This window comes from Schistocerca americana, chromosome 1 (genome assembly GCF_021461395.2).
Source record: "Schistocerca americana isolate TAMUIC-IGC-003095 chromosome 1, iqSchAmer2.1, whole genome shotgun sequence".
NCBI lineage: Eukaryota > Metazoa > Arthropoda > Insecta > Orthoptera > Acrididae > Schistocerca > Schistocerca americana.
This window is the reverse complement of record NC_060119.1, coordinates 1,213,878,781-1,213,895,321: the sequence shown is the minus strand read 5'-3', so window position 1 is coordinate 1,213,895,321 and position 16,541 is coordinate 1,213,878,781. Positions and strand designations below refer to the sequence as shown.

The following is a 16,541-nucleotide window of genomic DNA, read 5'->3' as shown; positions in this document are numbered from 1 at the left end:
GCAACAAACACCATTGACGTTGTAGCTTGTAGTTAGGTAACGTCAATAGCCATTGTTCCATTTAAATAGTGTAGGACTGCACACAAAAATACACTTTCTGAGTATTATTACGATCTGTTGGTTGGCTAACTATACGAGCCCCTGACAACCAATTCTGTGAAAACCGCACATCAATAGCGCTTCCCATTTCCGAAATATTTACGGTGCAAATTTTAGTGGTCCACCCTGTATACCTGGTGGAGAAAAAGAGCATGACAGTAAGGCAGACTGTGGTAGGGTAAGCCGAGTCCAGCGAGATTTTCCAGATAACCAAAGGCCGGAAATGAACGGTTGTGGAACTACGGCCATAAAACTACAGTACCGCGCGGGATTATCCGAGCGGTCTTGGGCGCAACAGCCATGGACTGTGCGGCTGGTCCCGGCGGAGGTTCGAGTCCCCGTCGGGCATGGGGGTGTTTGTTTGTCCTTAAGGTAATTTAGGTTAAGTAGTGTGTAAGCTTAGGGACTGATGACCTTAGCAGTTAAGTCCCATACGATTTCACACACATTTGAACATTTTTTTAAAACTACAGTCAAACAGCGACAAGCATGCAAACGTCTGCGCACTTAAACTATCTTGCCATGACCAATTTCTCTTATACTAAATTAGTTGAAAATTACGGTTTCAGCTGAATAACCAAATCTAGCCAAACTTTAAATTTCTATCCAAGGCTGACTGCGACAGATGCGTATTTTCTGTTTTGTTTAGTGGATAAATCTTGACGAATAACTCAATTACTCTAACAGTATCTTAATGAATTTACTTTGTTAAGATAATAAGCTGCACTGCAGAAACAGTACTGTATTAAGATAGTCAGCGTGTGTTACTAATGTGCAATGTTATTACTAACGAAATCTAGAAACCACATCTTTGAACTTTTATTCAAATGGTTCAAATGGCTCTGAGCACTATGGGACTTAACATCTATGGTCATCAGTCCCCTAGAACTTAGAACTACTTAAACCTAACTAACCTAAGGACATCACACACATCCATGCCCGAGGCAGGATTCGAACCTGCGACCGTAGCAGTCGCGCGGTTCCGGACTGAGCGCCTAGAACCGCTAGACCACCGCGGCCGGCGAACTTTTATTCTGAGAAGTGTAGAGGATCAGTAAATGTGAACTAAAACTACAGTGAAAAGAACACTGCTAGACACCACCAAACACCATCGCTTACTGGATGAACTTACGTGCGCTCGTTGCTGTTTGGCTGTCATTTTATGACTGTAGATCCATAACGTGGTTCATTTCACTCGATTATGCGTCTCCTATCCTGCTCAGCTTGTTTTTCTCCAACCTGTATGTTAAATGAATTGAATGCACTGAAATGAGTTGATTGGTGAGGATGAAACCACTAAAGGCCCAAAGACATGAATGTGATCATTGTAAACCGTTCAGAAATGCGGTGTGATTTGTAGTGACTGAGTTTCTCCTAGTGGTGCTGTTTGCTTGAAATAAAAATTTATCCTTTCCTGAGAAAAAAAGCAAAAGAAGGCTATTGAGAACGTCGCCAGGGCCGACGTCTATTCAGAGGTCTGAAAAGAAATGGTCATACCATATTATTGGCATGTAGACTGCGTCTTGGGTTCTTTCTGCCACCTCAAATAATTCTTTCTGTTGACGCCACTGCGCCGACTTAAGCGTCTTTGTGACGAGATGGAATGATCAGGACAAAAGTAACATCCAGTCCCCGAGTGAAGGAACTCTCCGACGGCGGGGAATCGATGCCGGAACCTCTTGGTTTAGAGCGGCGGCGCTGACCATTAGACAGCTGCGGTTTGTGATTTCAAAACGCTATTACGGGGTGGACAGCGTTAAACTGAGCTGGAAAATATATCACGCACTTTAAGATAGGCAACGCAACTTCCATCATTTCCTCCCTAACCAGATTATGCTAATTGGGTTGCGCTCCTTCAGGTGCACGAAATATTTTCCTGGCCAGTTTTATTCAGCCCACGCTGTACAACAGGTTCTCTCAAGTGGGAGAAACTCTGTCTCCACATATTAGATCGCAAATCTGAACAGTCTGCAATGGTTTCATGTCTTTGCGTCTTTAGTGGTTTCATTTCCGGCCTTTGGTTATGTGGTGGAAAAAGTGCGATGTCAGAAGAAAAGTTTAGTTGTTAATTCCCTCATTGCACCAAGAGATGTATTGTGTTTTCACAGACAACATCGTAGGTGAGGTAACATACTACTCACGAAAACTGCAAAGCAGGTACAGAAGCCAGGTTGAGAACGCAACATAAGGTGACCACAGGACGGAGATATAGGTGGAGGTGGGGGATTCTGAATGGTAATCTAAAAGGGTAAGAAGACTGCTCGAAATAAGCAGGGAGTCCAGCCCTGGCTGGACACAGATGTTCACTTGTCTCCATACATTCATCACAGTGCAAGTTCAGCGTATTTGAATAGCTTACGCTTATATCGTTTCATCTCATTGTGTCTTCACTAATTAAATCCTCGTCGATCTAGTTAATTCATTTCATTCTATTTAACCAGCTTTTTAATGGAATTTTCGAGGAATCAACGGCAGTTCTTTTTCAGAAATAATCTCTGCAAAGGTAATTGTTTCTGAGAAAATACTCCGATTAGGACATGCTGTCAGATTATCATATGAAGAACAACATGTCGCCTTGCTAAATCAAAGTATTAAATGATCAAGATTGCCCTGTCAAAAGTAGATGGACCTTCTGCAGTTTTCAGGGCTAAAACAGTGGTGTTGGAAACCAAATCGATATCAGATATTTAAGCCGGCCGTTGTGGCTGAGCGGTTCTAGGCGCTTCAGTCCAGAACCGCGCTGTTGCTACGGTCGCAGGTTCGAATCTTGCCTCGGGCATGGATACGTTGATGTCCTTAGGTTAGTGAGATTTAAGTAGTTCTAAGTCTAGGGGACTGATAACCTCAGATGTTAAGTCCCATAGTGCTCAGAGCCATTTGAACCATTTTTTGATATCGTATATTTACAGGAACACAGGGAGATTCAATGAAGATGGAATGTAGGTGCCAAAACATGTCTGGTGAACAAACGAAAATAAAAACGTTTTGTGTTTCGCGGAAGGCGTGTAATAGTAATCATTTTTACTTGTAAGCGTAACCTTCCGCGGCCGTTATCACTGTCAATAAAATTCTTCTGGGCCGTTGATCGCACTGTCAACAAATAAAGTTGTCGGACGTTAAAGCCATGAGGAAGGCCGCTTGCAATAGTGTCGAAACGTCGGACAATTTTATATATTGACAATGGGGTGAACAGCCCAAAAGAATTTTATTGACCATATTTACTTGGTCGTTCAGCCGGACACCGTATCATGCGTCTGCTCTGCCACTGTCAATATATCTATCGTCCATAAATACGGCTCGGACGATAGGGAAAAAAGGTTGTATAGTCTATAACGACGTTCGCAGTTTCGCTATGAAAATGTTGTTGCTGAACAAGTGGTACTTCAGTACCAGGAAATCTGTGGGTTGCTCACCTGAGCTCAAGGCAGTTTGCGTTCGACGTGAGGTTGTGCAGGTGATGTTGCAGCCTACTTTTGCCTGCCCTCCAAAGTGTGTCAACCGGCGGGTAGAAATCTGATGCGATTACAGTACTGACAAACGTTCGCCTCATCGGTCGAGAAAGTGAATGGGCACTTTCGAATGTCCAACGGTTACTTCAGCGAGTGACATAAGGCCAGTCCACGAAATGTCTAGACAGGTCGACGATTCCATCTGTCTGCATAATACTTCTACGTCCAGGCCATACACCTTCAACAATGGCTCATTTTTCCCTCGTTGCGTGGTACCATGAGAGTCGAACTAGTCTGTCATGAAACAAGTACTAAAGAGATCAAATCTGAAATCTTCTTGGGATATCAGCTGAGTAGTAACGTTGTGTTGTCGAAGTGTTTCGAGCGGTTTCCTACTCATCATCATCATACTGAAAGTGCTACGCCACAATGCACGTGCTGGTCGTAACAGAAACCGGTAACCAAATCAGATAAAAAGTAACTTGGAGTTTCAAATTGCTTCTCATTTGCTCCAACTCCCTTAGCGCTCTGTTGACACTGCAACCAAATGCACCCAGCGGAGAGAATGATATAAAATATACTGGGAACCCTTCTCCTTCTTCAACAGGAAGGGAAACGAGCATAATTCCTCTGGGAATCAGGGGAAGTGGGCGAGTAGATCAGGCAGCAAGAGAGTCCTGCAGGGACCATTACGAGTCACAGTGTGCGAATACCATGCAGCCTGTCATTTCGCTGTTGAGTGAGGGAGACCTACAATCGTGCGAGGAGGAATGGCTGGCAGTGAGGGATAATAAACTGTTTTCGGTGACGCGGACTATCCAGCTATGGCGTCGCTCTGGTTGGATGAGAGTAACCCTCACACGCGACTCTGCTCTGAATAGGGCACAAACGCATGGCATCATATTCCAGCTAGAGGACCCCCCCCCCCCCCCCCCCACAACCCCACTCATCTGTGAAGCCTGTGGTGTACAGTTCAATTTTGCAAACTGGACTCGTGTTCGGGAGGACATCAGTTCAAATCCCTGTCTGGCATCTATATTTTAGTTTTCCTTTATTTCCCAATACGACTTGAGGCAAATGCTAGGATGGTTCCATTGAAAGGGCAAGACCGAATTCCTTTCCTATCCTAGCCTAATCCTAGCTTATGTTCTGCCTCTAATGACTTAGTTGTCGACAGGACATTGAACACCAATCTGCTTTCCTTTTTCCTTCTTTAACAACTCACTACGTCACATTTTACCGAACACTCTTTGACTGTCATGAATTAACAGGAGAACATTTAAGAGGGGTTTGCACTCTATTTTAGTCGATGACGAAACGAGTAGATTAAAGCTTTTAAAATTTTGAGATGCATGTGAACTCTCGCTTAAGGTGTTAGGCTGGAGATTTTAGTGTGTTGCACAGTGACTGATTCATCCTTTTTATTTCAGCGATCGTATATCCACAACTATCTGCTGTACTGTTTTAGTTCTTTCCGCAGCTTTTTTCTCCAACTGACAAAATCGTGTGATTTTTCGTATTTCTGAGCGCCCGCGTTTGTGTGAGGATATGAGTGTATATTTTCGCTTTTATGGAATTTTTGTATTTCAATTGTTGTTACGGTTTAATTATTCTGCAACGTTTATCCACATTTGTCTCAATTTTTCGACTCGATTCAGGATTTCCTGTCAGCAAGGCCACAGTTAGTAGTAATTCCAGAAAGTCATCATCTAAAACGGAAGTGATATCTGGCTTTGCCCAGGGAAGTATTATAGGACCTCTGCTGTTCCGAATCTGTATAAACGACTTTAGAGACGATTTGAGTAGCCCTCTTAGACTGTTTGCAGATGATGCTGTCATTCACAGTCATCAGAAATTGAAAAACAATTGGAAAATGGTTTAGACAAGATATCTGTACGTTGCGAAAAGTGGCAATTGAATCAAAGTAATAAAAACTGTGAGGTCATACGTAGGAGTATTGAAAGGAATCCGTTAAATTTCGGTTACACTATAAACCACACACATCTAAACGCTGTAAGTTCAACTAAATACTTAGAGAATACATTTACGAATAGTTTAAATTGTAAAGGTCACATAAACAATGTTAGTGGAGAAGGCGAACCAAAGACTGCGTATTACTGATAGAATCGACAGGTCTGCTAAAAGAATGCATACACTATGCTTATCCTTTCCTTTCTGGCGTACTATTGCGCGATGTGGGATCTGCGTCAGATGGGACTGACGGAGGACATCGATAAAGTTCAAAGAAGGCCTGCGAAACTGGGGAGATAGTACCACGGATATGATACGTGAGTTGGAGTGGCACTCATTAAAAAAAGGCGTTATTTAGTAAGATGAGACCTTTCCACGAAATTTCAATCACCGACTTTCTCCTCCAAATACGAAACTATTTAGTTGGTGCCCACCTGCATAGGGAGAACTGATCATCATAACAAAACAAGGGAAATCAGAGCTCGCACGGATAGATTTAAGCGTTCGTTTTTCAGGCGCTCTGTCCGAGAATGGAACAGTAGAGAAATAGACTGAAGGTGATTCGATGAAACTTCCGCCGGGCAATGAATTGCGATGTGTAAGTAGGGTCTGTTCTTTCAGACATGTCCGAAAGAACATACACTACACATATATAACTAGGGTAACTGGGACGAGATGGCCGAATGATCCCTTCCTTCAGTGCAGATGCGCAAACATGCTCGGACTCTTGTAGGAATCAGAGTGTTGCTGCGAGTAACGAAGATAATGGGCAGGCCACGACGTCAGTACTTTGTGGATAAGTTGGAAATTTGAGGTGGTGAGGAACCGTTTCCGGATGGCCGAGGCGGTCAACGAGACTGCTCGTGAGAAACGGAAAAGTCGGTTTTCGACTTTTCTCCACTGATGTATTTCAATGCGCACTCCAGCTGATGTCATTATTTCCTTTGGATCATAATTTAATTGTGAACTGGAAGAGAAGTCATGCAGATTGTAAGACGTCGTGGTCTCCTCACCTTCATTGCTTACATATTCTGCCCTCACAATCATGTTCCGCAGATCAAGACGCTTCATTCGAACCCAAACTCGATAAGATAAAGTCAATGTTGTATCAATTCATGTAAACGATATGCAAATAACTAATAAATCGCAAGTGCGCACCATGGTTGAAATACTCGAGGCTGGAGTACACACATACATTCCAGACATGACGGTCACAGGAGCTTTTAGTTCGAGAGAGGCAACTGCACGCCAGGAGGCCAGTCCCAACCCATCTACATCGGCCGGTGGACGCCCGTGGAGCAGACAGCGTTCGCCCGAGGGAAAGGAGGAACGACCCCGTGTTCAGCTTAGAAGCAAATTCCGCTACATTGTGTGGGAGCGGGCAGACTACGCATTCTTTAGACATAGCACGCGGTTCCAGAGATTTTCACAGGGAGACAGCAAACGCCAAACGCCGATACTACAGATTTCCGAATTGGTCGCCTTAAACGAAACGCCATTCTCCCGTTTTATAAGAGCAATACTGATTGACAGACGATATTTATGACGCCTTGAGCTGAAGGAGTAATGGAAGAGACGTCTGGCATGGAGGGGCGCCATTCCATTGTCGCTCTTGGAGCGAGGAACAAGTCTCTCCTCAGTACTTCACTGGGAGAGCACCTCTGTCGAGAGCGAATCGAACTGCAACTCTCTATATTGAGTCCTTGCGATTAAGCGTTGTTCACTGTGTTGGCCGACACACATATTGTGTGGTGTGAACGGACAGAGTTATAGTTAAACGCCTGCGAGCGAATTTTTGAATGGCATCGCGGTGGACTGGTTACATAAGAAATTTTGTGAATTTTTGTGTCATTTCCTTACAGTGGACGACTCCAGAAGATATTTATTACTGAAAGTTTTTCACGCATTTCTCATTCGAAGGTTAGGAGCATCTGTCTGACTTCTGTAGTAGTGTGGGGGTGGAAATTGCATCTTGCAGGAGCCACAGGGTAAAGGGTACATCTCAGATTAATGCACCGCGCAGAATAACAGAATCTCAGATCAACCCCACACTCACAAGATGTAGATAGTCTAATGTTTTAGTAGAGGCGGTAGACACCTTGCTGTTGTACGCGCAGTCCAATACATTACGGCCCTAACACAACCACCATCCGCACCACCACTACAACAACCACGAAGACCAGTGTTTATGTAATCTTTAATTTGCACCAGCAGCCTGTGCGTAGGTCCGTTTATGCAAGCGCTCACCTGTGCTGTTGCTGTTGAAAGGCGAAGGCGACGGTGACCTTGACCCGGCGCGCTGCTTGCCTCCCTTGCGCTGCTGCTGCTGCTGCTTCTTGCGCTCCGAGCTGGAGGTGCGGAACTTGCCCACCAGCTTGCGGAACGACTCGCCGATGGAGCGCTTGTGCGTCTGCTGCGGGGGCGGCTGCGGCTGCGGCGGAGGCGGGATGTCGGCCGAGAAGCGCGTGCGCTGGAACACCTTCTTGGCGCCCGGCCGCTCCTCCGGCGGCGGCGACGGAGACGGCGTGGGCGGCGAGTAGTCCGGGGGCGGCTCCGGGTGGCGGCGCGCCTCCCCCGCCTCCGGCAGCTCCGCCCCCGCGTCCGGCTCCCGTTGCCGCCGGCGCTGCCTCTCCCAGCCCCGGTGCTGCCCCCGGTACCCGTCGCTGGGCGCGTCGTCCTCCTCGCTCTGTAAACACACGAGCGTCGTCAGGATTTAAAATGGAATGACCGTATAAAGTTGATCGTCGGTAAAGCAGATGCCAGGCTGAGACTCATTGGAGGAATCCTAAGGAAATGCAGTCCGAAAACAAAGGAAGTAGGTTACACTACACTTGTTCGCCCACTGCTTGAATACTGCTCAGCAGTGTGGGATCCGTACCAGATAGGGTTGATAGAAGAGATAGAGAAGATCCAACGGAGAGCAGCGCGATTCATTGCAGGATCATTTAGTAATCACGAAACGTTACAGAGATGATAGATAAACTCCAGTGGAAGACTCTGCAGGAGAGACGCTCAGTAGCTCGGTACGGGCTTTTGTTGAAGTTTCGAAAACATACCTTCCCACCGAGGAGTCAAGCAGTATATTTCTCCCTCCTCCATATATCTGGCGAAGAGACCGTGAGGATAAAATCAGAGAGATTAGAGCCCACACAGAGGCATACCGACAATCTTTCTTTCCACGAATAATACGAGACTGGAATAGAAGGGAGAACCGATAGAGGTGCTCAAGGTACCCTCCGTCACACACCGTCAGGTGGCTTGCGGAGTATGGATGTACATGTAGAGGAAGACGGCTGTATTTGCAATAAATAAACTATTGGCGCTCTAACGGCGGGACCTTATGGTAGGGGCTCTTCGACTTTCTTCATACTTATGACGTATAAAGGTTAGTGGGTGGATATCAATACCCAAAGCAGTATGACGCAAGTCTTAAAACAACTCGAAAAAATCGCTTTTGAAGATCAGAATTGTGGTGTGCATACTGTAAGACCTTCAGTACACACACCATCAGATTATTTGACTTGTCGCTCTAACGAAGTAGGCGAGTGTCAGCAATATGTCTCGTGCTCTTATTGTGGCGTGTTTATCTTCTGCCGTTTATCTTCCGCACGTTCATGTATCACTGCGCGATTGTGATCCGCGAGGAGAAAAGGTTCTGCGTTAGTAGCAATCACATTGGCTGCGTTACATATTAATACGCGGATCGGCGGAAGCAGAATTTGGTCCGTCTCCATGGCAGCACCATCTCGTAGTGTGGAGATGGACGAGCGCTGCGCCTGCGCTGTTGTGCTTAGTGGGGCGCGCTCTAGTGGGAAAGTTGTGTACGCGCTGACTACGCGGAACAATGTACACAACAAGAATATTTGCGAGTGCGGTGAATCTGCTCAGTCCTTACACAGGGTTTATCTGAAGACATGGAAATACGAGGCGTGTTTTTTAAGCAAGAACCGTTCTGAAATTTAAAAAAAGACCTTGTAAGATATCTCAGTAATTTTATTTTTACATGAAAGCCTGTACCTTAATCTACCGGGTGATCAAAATGTCAGTATAAATTTGAAAACTGAATAAATCACGGAATAATGTAGATAGAGAGGTACAAATTGATACACATGCTTGGAATGACATGGGTTTTATTAGAACCAAAAAAATACAAACGTTCAAAAAATGTCCGACAGATCGCGCTTCATCTGATCAGAACAGCAATAATTAACATAACAAAGTAAGACAAAGCAAAGATGATGTTCTTTACAGGAAATGTTCAATACGTCCACCATCATTCCTCAACAATAGCTGTAGTCGAGGAATAATGTTGTGAACAGCACTGTAAAGTATGTCCGGGGTTATGAGGAGGCATTGGCGTCTGATGTTGTCTTTCAGCATCCCTGGAGATGTCTGTCGGTCACGATACACTTGCAACTTGAGGTAATCCCAAAGCCAATCGCACGGACTGAGGTCTGGGAACCTGGGAGGCCAAGCATGACCAAAGTGGCGGCTGAGCACACGATCATCACCAAACAACGCGAGCAAGAGATCTTTCACGCGCCTAGCACAACTTTTTTTTTGGTTCTAATAAAACCCCATGTCATTCCAAACATGTGTGTCAATTTTTACCTCTCTATCTACATTATTCCGTGATTTATTAAGTTTTCAAATTTATAGTGACTTTTTGATCACCCGTTACTTTTCTACACAGTTTCCGTCAATATTGAAGCACTTGTCATAACGTTGTACCAGTTTTTGAATACCCTCCTCATAGAAGTCTGCCGCATGTCTTTTTAACCACTCCATCTCCACTGTTTTGACTTCGTCATCGTCTTGAAAACACACTGACCGCCCAGGTATCCTTCAAGTGCAGGAACAGATGGTAGTCCCTGGGCGCAAGATAGGGGCTGTACGGCAGATGATCTAGAGGTTCCCATCGAAAATATCTGATGAGATCCTTGGTCTGATTCGCCACATGCGGACGGGCATTGTCTTGCAGCAAAACGATGCCCTTGCTCAACTTCCATGGACTGTTGCTTTGATTCTGCTGTGACGTAGGCCACCCATGTTTCATCGCCCGTAACAATTATGCTTAAGAAATCATCACCGTCGTTGTGGTACCGCTCAAGGAAAGTCAGTGCACTGTCTAAACGTTTGGTTTTGTGCACATCCGTCAACATTTTCGGTACCCAACGTGCGCACAATTTTCGGTAATTCAAGTGCTCGCTCACAATGCCGTACAAAACACTACGAGAAACGTTAGGAAAGTCATCCCGCAAGGAGGAAATCGTAAAGCGTCTGTTTTCTCTCACCTTATTGTCCACTTCCTACACCAAACTTTCATTAACGACCAAAGGACGCCCACTCCGTTGTTCATCATGCACATTTGTGCGGCTATCTTTAAATGCTCTCACCCACTTTCTTACCATCCCATCACTCATAATGTTTACTTCGCAAACTGCACAGATCTCACGATGAATATCGATCGCTTTTAGGCCTTTAGCACTAAGAAATCTTATAACAGCCCGTACTTCACAACTTCGGCTGGACTCACGATTATCGGAGGCATCGTAAACACTCAGTACACAACGTAAACAAGGAAGTATCAGACTGTAATGGCTTCAGTGCACAGATGAAGATACAGGCTTTCACGTAAAAATAAAATTATTGAGATATTTTAGCACGACTTTTTTAATTTCAAAACGGTACGTACTTAAAAAACACGCCTCGTATCTCAAAAACATCATTTCGGATCCAAAAAATTTACAATTAAAATTTATTTGTGTCGGAGGGGGACATTCTATGGAACCAAACTCAACCCCTAACCCGCCCCCTGTGTAGCAGAGTGAGGGCAACTTTGAAATCTTAAATGAGGATCCCCATATTTATTATTACAGATTCAGATTCGACGGTCAAAAATACATCACTTTCTCTGAACTTCTTTTTTTTTTCGTTTCTCAACAGATGGCGCTGTAAAAGAAAAAATCAGTATGGGCAGAAAACCTTGTTTCAAAATGCTATCCAATGACACTTGAACTAACCGTCCACCTCCACGCTGCGAGGGTAGGACAGGCAATTATTTCATAACTTTTAATGGGTAACCACAACGTCAACATTGCATTCTTCCGACAAAACGAGTTGGGGACTGCTTCACGCGACGCGGCATTGTGGCCGTGTAGCGAACTAAGACGTCTTTGGGTCGTGCGGGATAGCCGCGCGGTCTAGGCGTTTTATCACGGTCCGCGAGGCTCCCTCCGTCGGAGGTTCGAGTCCTCCCTCGGGCATGGGTGTGTGTGTGTGTGTGTGTGTGTGTGTGTGTGTGTGTGTTGCCCTTAGCGTAAATTAGTTTAAGTTAGATTAAGTAGTGCGTAAGCTTAGGGACCGATGACTTCAGCTGTTTGGTCCCATAACCCCTTACCACATTTTTTTTTTTTTTTTCTTTTTCTGACTGCGCAGCGCTGCCTGTTGTTTTAAATCGTAGTTCACTATACGGCCAAATGGCGCGCCGTGAAATCCCCTTTTCGTCTTGCCGGAAAATGCCTGACCTATCTTCGCAGCGTGGAGGTGAGGGGTTAATTCAAATGTCATTGGACTGTATTTTGAAACATAGCATTTTCTACCCATATTGATTTTTCCGATTACAGCGCCACCTGTCGTGAAACGAAGAAAAAGAAATATTTCAGACAAAACTCATGTATTTTTGTCCGTAGAATCCGAACCTGTAATAAAAATGGGTTTTCCCTTTAATATTTCAAAGGTGAGGTGAGGGTCGAATTTGGTATCGTTGGGTATCCCCCTCCGAGACGAACAAATTTTAATCATAAATTTTCTAGATATTTCGATGCCATCAGATAAAATGAATACCCTGTATAGTTTTTTCCTAGCTCAGGGAATAAACTAAACTCACAGTGTTCGTTTGTAGCACATACTTTACACCATGGGCTTTCAGTGCATCACTTGTTTTCGTTTCGCTTAAAAAAGCGAGAATAAAGATAATTTCTCTTTGTTTCGAGTAATTTTTAACTAGAATACGTTTAGAATATGCTGTACTACTCGAATATACCCTACAATATCGAATAATTGATTGTTTATTCCATCAGAACAACACAGCAACTCATTTCTTTCGATGTAGCATTTAGACTATATTAAGCAAAAAAAGTCTACCATCACTTTCACATTCCAGTGCGACTGATTTAATACTTCTAGGTGTTTAATATTGACTTTTTGGGTATTGTTCATATTTCAGATATTTTGTAACATGTATAGTATTATTGGTGAGTGTTCCGCTTTATACAAGACACTGTTTGTTTGTTTATTTTACTTTTCCGAAACACGTTCCAGTACTTTTTGTGCTATCCTCAGTGGGATATTTGTATTTCCCTGTCTGAAAATTAGTATTCATTTTGAACATGTTCTAAAAATTTGCTGATCGCTCGCTCCATTTTGTTTTTAAATTTAGCATTTTAATCTCAATGCATTGACCATCAGTATAAACTTTTAATTCTTAAATCTAAGCTCAGTAGCGAGGAATTTAAGTACCACTTTTAATTTGTTAACATGGTCGCTAGCAGCTGAGTGTGTTCCATAAGGGCCTTAAAATCATGAAGTCACAGGTACGAAATTCCCTTGTGGCAACTGTTCTTTATTTAAATGCCATATTTCTTAACAAATGGAAATGTTTAGTTAGAAATATTGAATAGTAATTTTTTAATAAACTAAACGTTTTCTTTGTAATTACTAATTACATGAAAACGTGAGTATTCACAATGAATTAAAATTTCGTGCAAAAATTCGAAACATCAAAAGTAAAATAAAATACTGCTTTTAGAACCTGAACAGTATTTTACTGACGCATATAAAATTCACTTAACAATAAGGAATTTCACATGTCTGTGTCAAATTTTAATTTATTTTAGTAGGACCAGTAATTAAAAATATTGTTTTATTAAAATTATGATCCAATATTTGTTTAAGGATTCTAACGCTTCATCTTTCGCACCCCATGCTTCTGCCGACTATGTAGAAAAACAAAAATGTTTTCTACTTACCAGCTGTCGGAAATATTTTGATTTTTGAATGTGATTTTTCCGAGTTATTTTGAGAAATGCGTCATACTGCTTTAGGGAACTGACGTCCGGTCACTAACAACCAAATGTCACAAGTATGAAGAAAATCGAAGAGTGTCAGTTCACTAGGTACTCTGGTAAATCTTACCATAACATAAATGATTTACAACACCTATACAACATTAGGAGACGAGGTGTTCAGATAAACAGTGATGTACTTAACGTACAAGTTTTCAGGGGCCGGTGCTGTTATTATGTAGCTGTCACTGAATAAAATAAAATCGATGTTTCAGCCACGGTTGTAGACGCCTTCTTCTGAAGCTACTGGTGTGCTTTGTTGTCTATAGCCCATTATTCTTCGTCATGAATACTCTACTGGCCGTGATATTACATCGTAGGTATTGCTGAGGTGGAAGTAGTGGGAGACTGTTAGATTGGTTTCCTGTGGTGGAGGGAGTAGCTATCCGCTCTTCTCCATTTCTTCTTACAATATGTGCCATGACTGATAGTCATCAGCGAATGGGGTTTAGATTACTAAACTACTGGCCATTAAAATTGCTACACCACGAAGATGACGTGCTACAGACGCGAAATGTAACCGACAGGAAGAAGAAGCTGTGATATGCACATGATTAGCTTTTCAGAGCATTCACACAAAGTTGGCGCCGGTGACGACACCCACAACGTGCTGACATGAGGAAAGTGTCCAACCGATTTCTCATACACCAACAGCAGTTGACCGGCGTTGCCTAGTGAAACGTTGTTGTGATGCCTCTTGTAAGGAGGAGAAATGCGTAGCGTCACGTTTCCCACTTTGATAAAGGTCGGATTGTAGCCTATCACGATTGTGGTTTATCGTATCGCGACATTGCTGCTCCCGATGGTCGAGATCCAATGACTGTTAGCAGAATATGGAATCGATGGGTTGAGGAGGGTAATACGGAATGACGTGCTGGATCCCAACGGCCTCGTATCACTAGCAGTTGAGATGACAGGCATCTTATCCGCATGGCTCTAACGGAACGTGCAGCCACGTCTCGATCCGTGAGTCAACAGATGGGGACGTTCGCAAGACAACAACCATCTGCACGAACAGTTCGACGACATTTGCAGTAGCATGGACTATCAGCTCGGAGACCATGGCTGCGGTTACCCTTGACACTGCATCACAGACAGGAGCACCTGCGATGGTGTACTCAACGACGAACCTGGGTGCACGAATGGCAAAACGTCATTTTTTCGTTTGAATCCAGGTTCTGTTTACAGCATCATGATGGTCGCATCCTTGTTTGGCGACATCGCGGTGAACGCACATTGGAAGCGTGTATTCGTCATCGCCATACTGGCGTATCACCCGGCGTGATGGTATGAGGTGCCATTGGTTACACGTTCGCATTGACGGCACTCTGAACAGTGGACGTTACATTTCAGATGTGTTACGACCGGTGTCTCTACCCTTCATTCGATCCCTGCGAAACCCTACATTTCATCAGGATAATGCACGACCGCATGTTGCAGGTCCTGTACGGGCCTTTCTCGATACAGAAAATGTTCGACTGCTGCCCTGGCCAGCACATTCTCCAGATCTCTGACCAACTGGAAACGTCTGGTCAATGGCGGCCGAGCAGCTGGCTCGTCACAATACGCCAGTCACTACTCTTGATGAACTGTGCTATCGTGTTGAAGCTGCATGGGCAGCTGTACCTGTACACGCAATGCAAGCTCTGTTTGAGTCAATGCGCAGGCGTGTCAAGGCCGTTATTACGGCCAGAGGTGGTTGTTCTGGGTACTGATTTGTCAGGATCTATGCACCCAAATTGCTTGAAAATGTAATCACATGTCACATCTAGTATAATATATTTGTTCAATGAATACACATTTATCTTCTACATTTCTTCTTAGTATAGCAACTTTAATGGCCAGTAGTGTATTTTCTTCATGTGGTACGTGGGTCGCATAGCGGCCATTTCTTGCCGGTAACGCTCGTACAGCACGTTGTTTGTGCTGCCTGTTGGGTTCTGATGGGTGGCAGCCTAAAAACAACCCAGTAAGTTATTTGTTGCGTTTTGAGAGAAAAGAAAGAAGCTGGGCTACGTCGGACTATCATTTGTATGGTCGGTAGGTAATAGACAACACTCAGCATAACACTGACTTCTAGCTGTGAATTAGTCTAGGGGAGGCCTTCATCCACTAGTGGATGCAAATGGTTGTTCTTGTTGTCACAGTGTTTGTTGTTGCTGCTAATGGCGATATCACTGAGTAGGATCAAAATGATGGAATAAAAGAGGATATTAATGGAGTCGAGGGAAAGAGATGAACTTAAAAAGCAATAACGTGTTCGATACGTGGTCGATAAGGCGAGAACAGGTGTCGGCTGGATGCAGTACAACACGCGAGAAGCTCCCGCGACGGAGGGACCTCCGGAACAATGGGTGGGGTTGTGTTGCGGCGGCCTTACTTGGTGGCGATGCAGATCACCCGGGGAACCAGTTTGTGGCCCACGCGGTCCGCGGCGTGACGACGGAGCGCGTTGGCCGCTCGCAGCCGCGCCGAACACCGCCAAAGCGAGCAGCGGCCGGCAGCCGCCATGTACGTCCGCTTAGTGCCCTGGGCGGAACAGCCGAGGCCGTGCGGGTGGGCTGGCCCGCGACAGGTGTTGTAGCTTGCGTCAAAGTGCCTGTCAAGGGCGCGCGCTGCTATCTCCCATGGGACTGTCTACAAGAGAAATGCTTTCCGGGCGGCAGGAAGTCTGTCGTTCGATCGTTCGATGCAGCGCGTTTCTGATGCTGACTTCTAAGTAAATTAGGATGTTACGTTCTAACAGCAAATGCTGCAACGCGGATCAAATAGTGTCTCTCTAGCAGGTAACGAAGTATGTGAACAGGGAAGAGTACTTTATTAAAGTATCAATCATCATCCGACTACGAACTAATTACATGTGGTGTTCCAGATGGGTTGTGACCGCTCAATGTCA

At 44.5% G+C, this 16,541-nt stretch overlaps 1 protein-coding gene across 2 annotated transcripts in view; it reads right to left on the bottom strand.

Moving 5' to 3' along the window:
* LOC124619829 overlaps positions 1–16,541 on the bottom strand; it is a 1,389,509-nt gene that overhangs the window by 100,620 nt on the left and 1,272,348 nt on the right. For both annotated transcript variants that reach the window (XM_047146446.1, XM_047146440.1), the window contains one exon: positions 7,767–8,205. In XM_047146446.1, the coding sequence (XP_047002402.1) occupies positions 7,767–8,205 (439 nt within the window). The remainder of the gene's footprint in view (positions 1–7,766; positions 8,206–16,541) is intronic.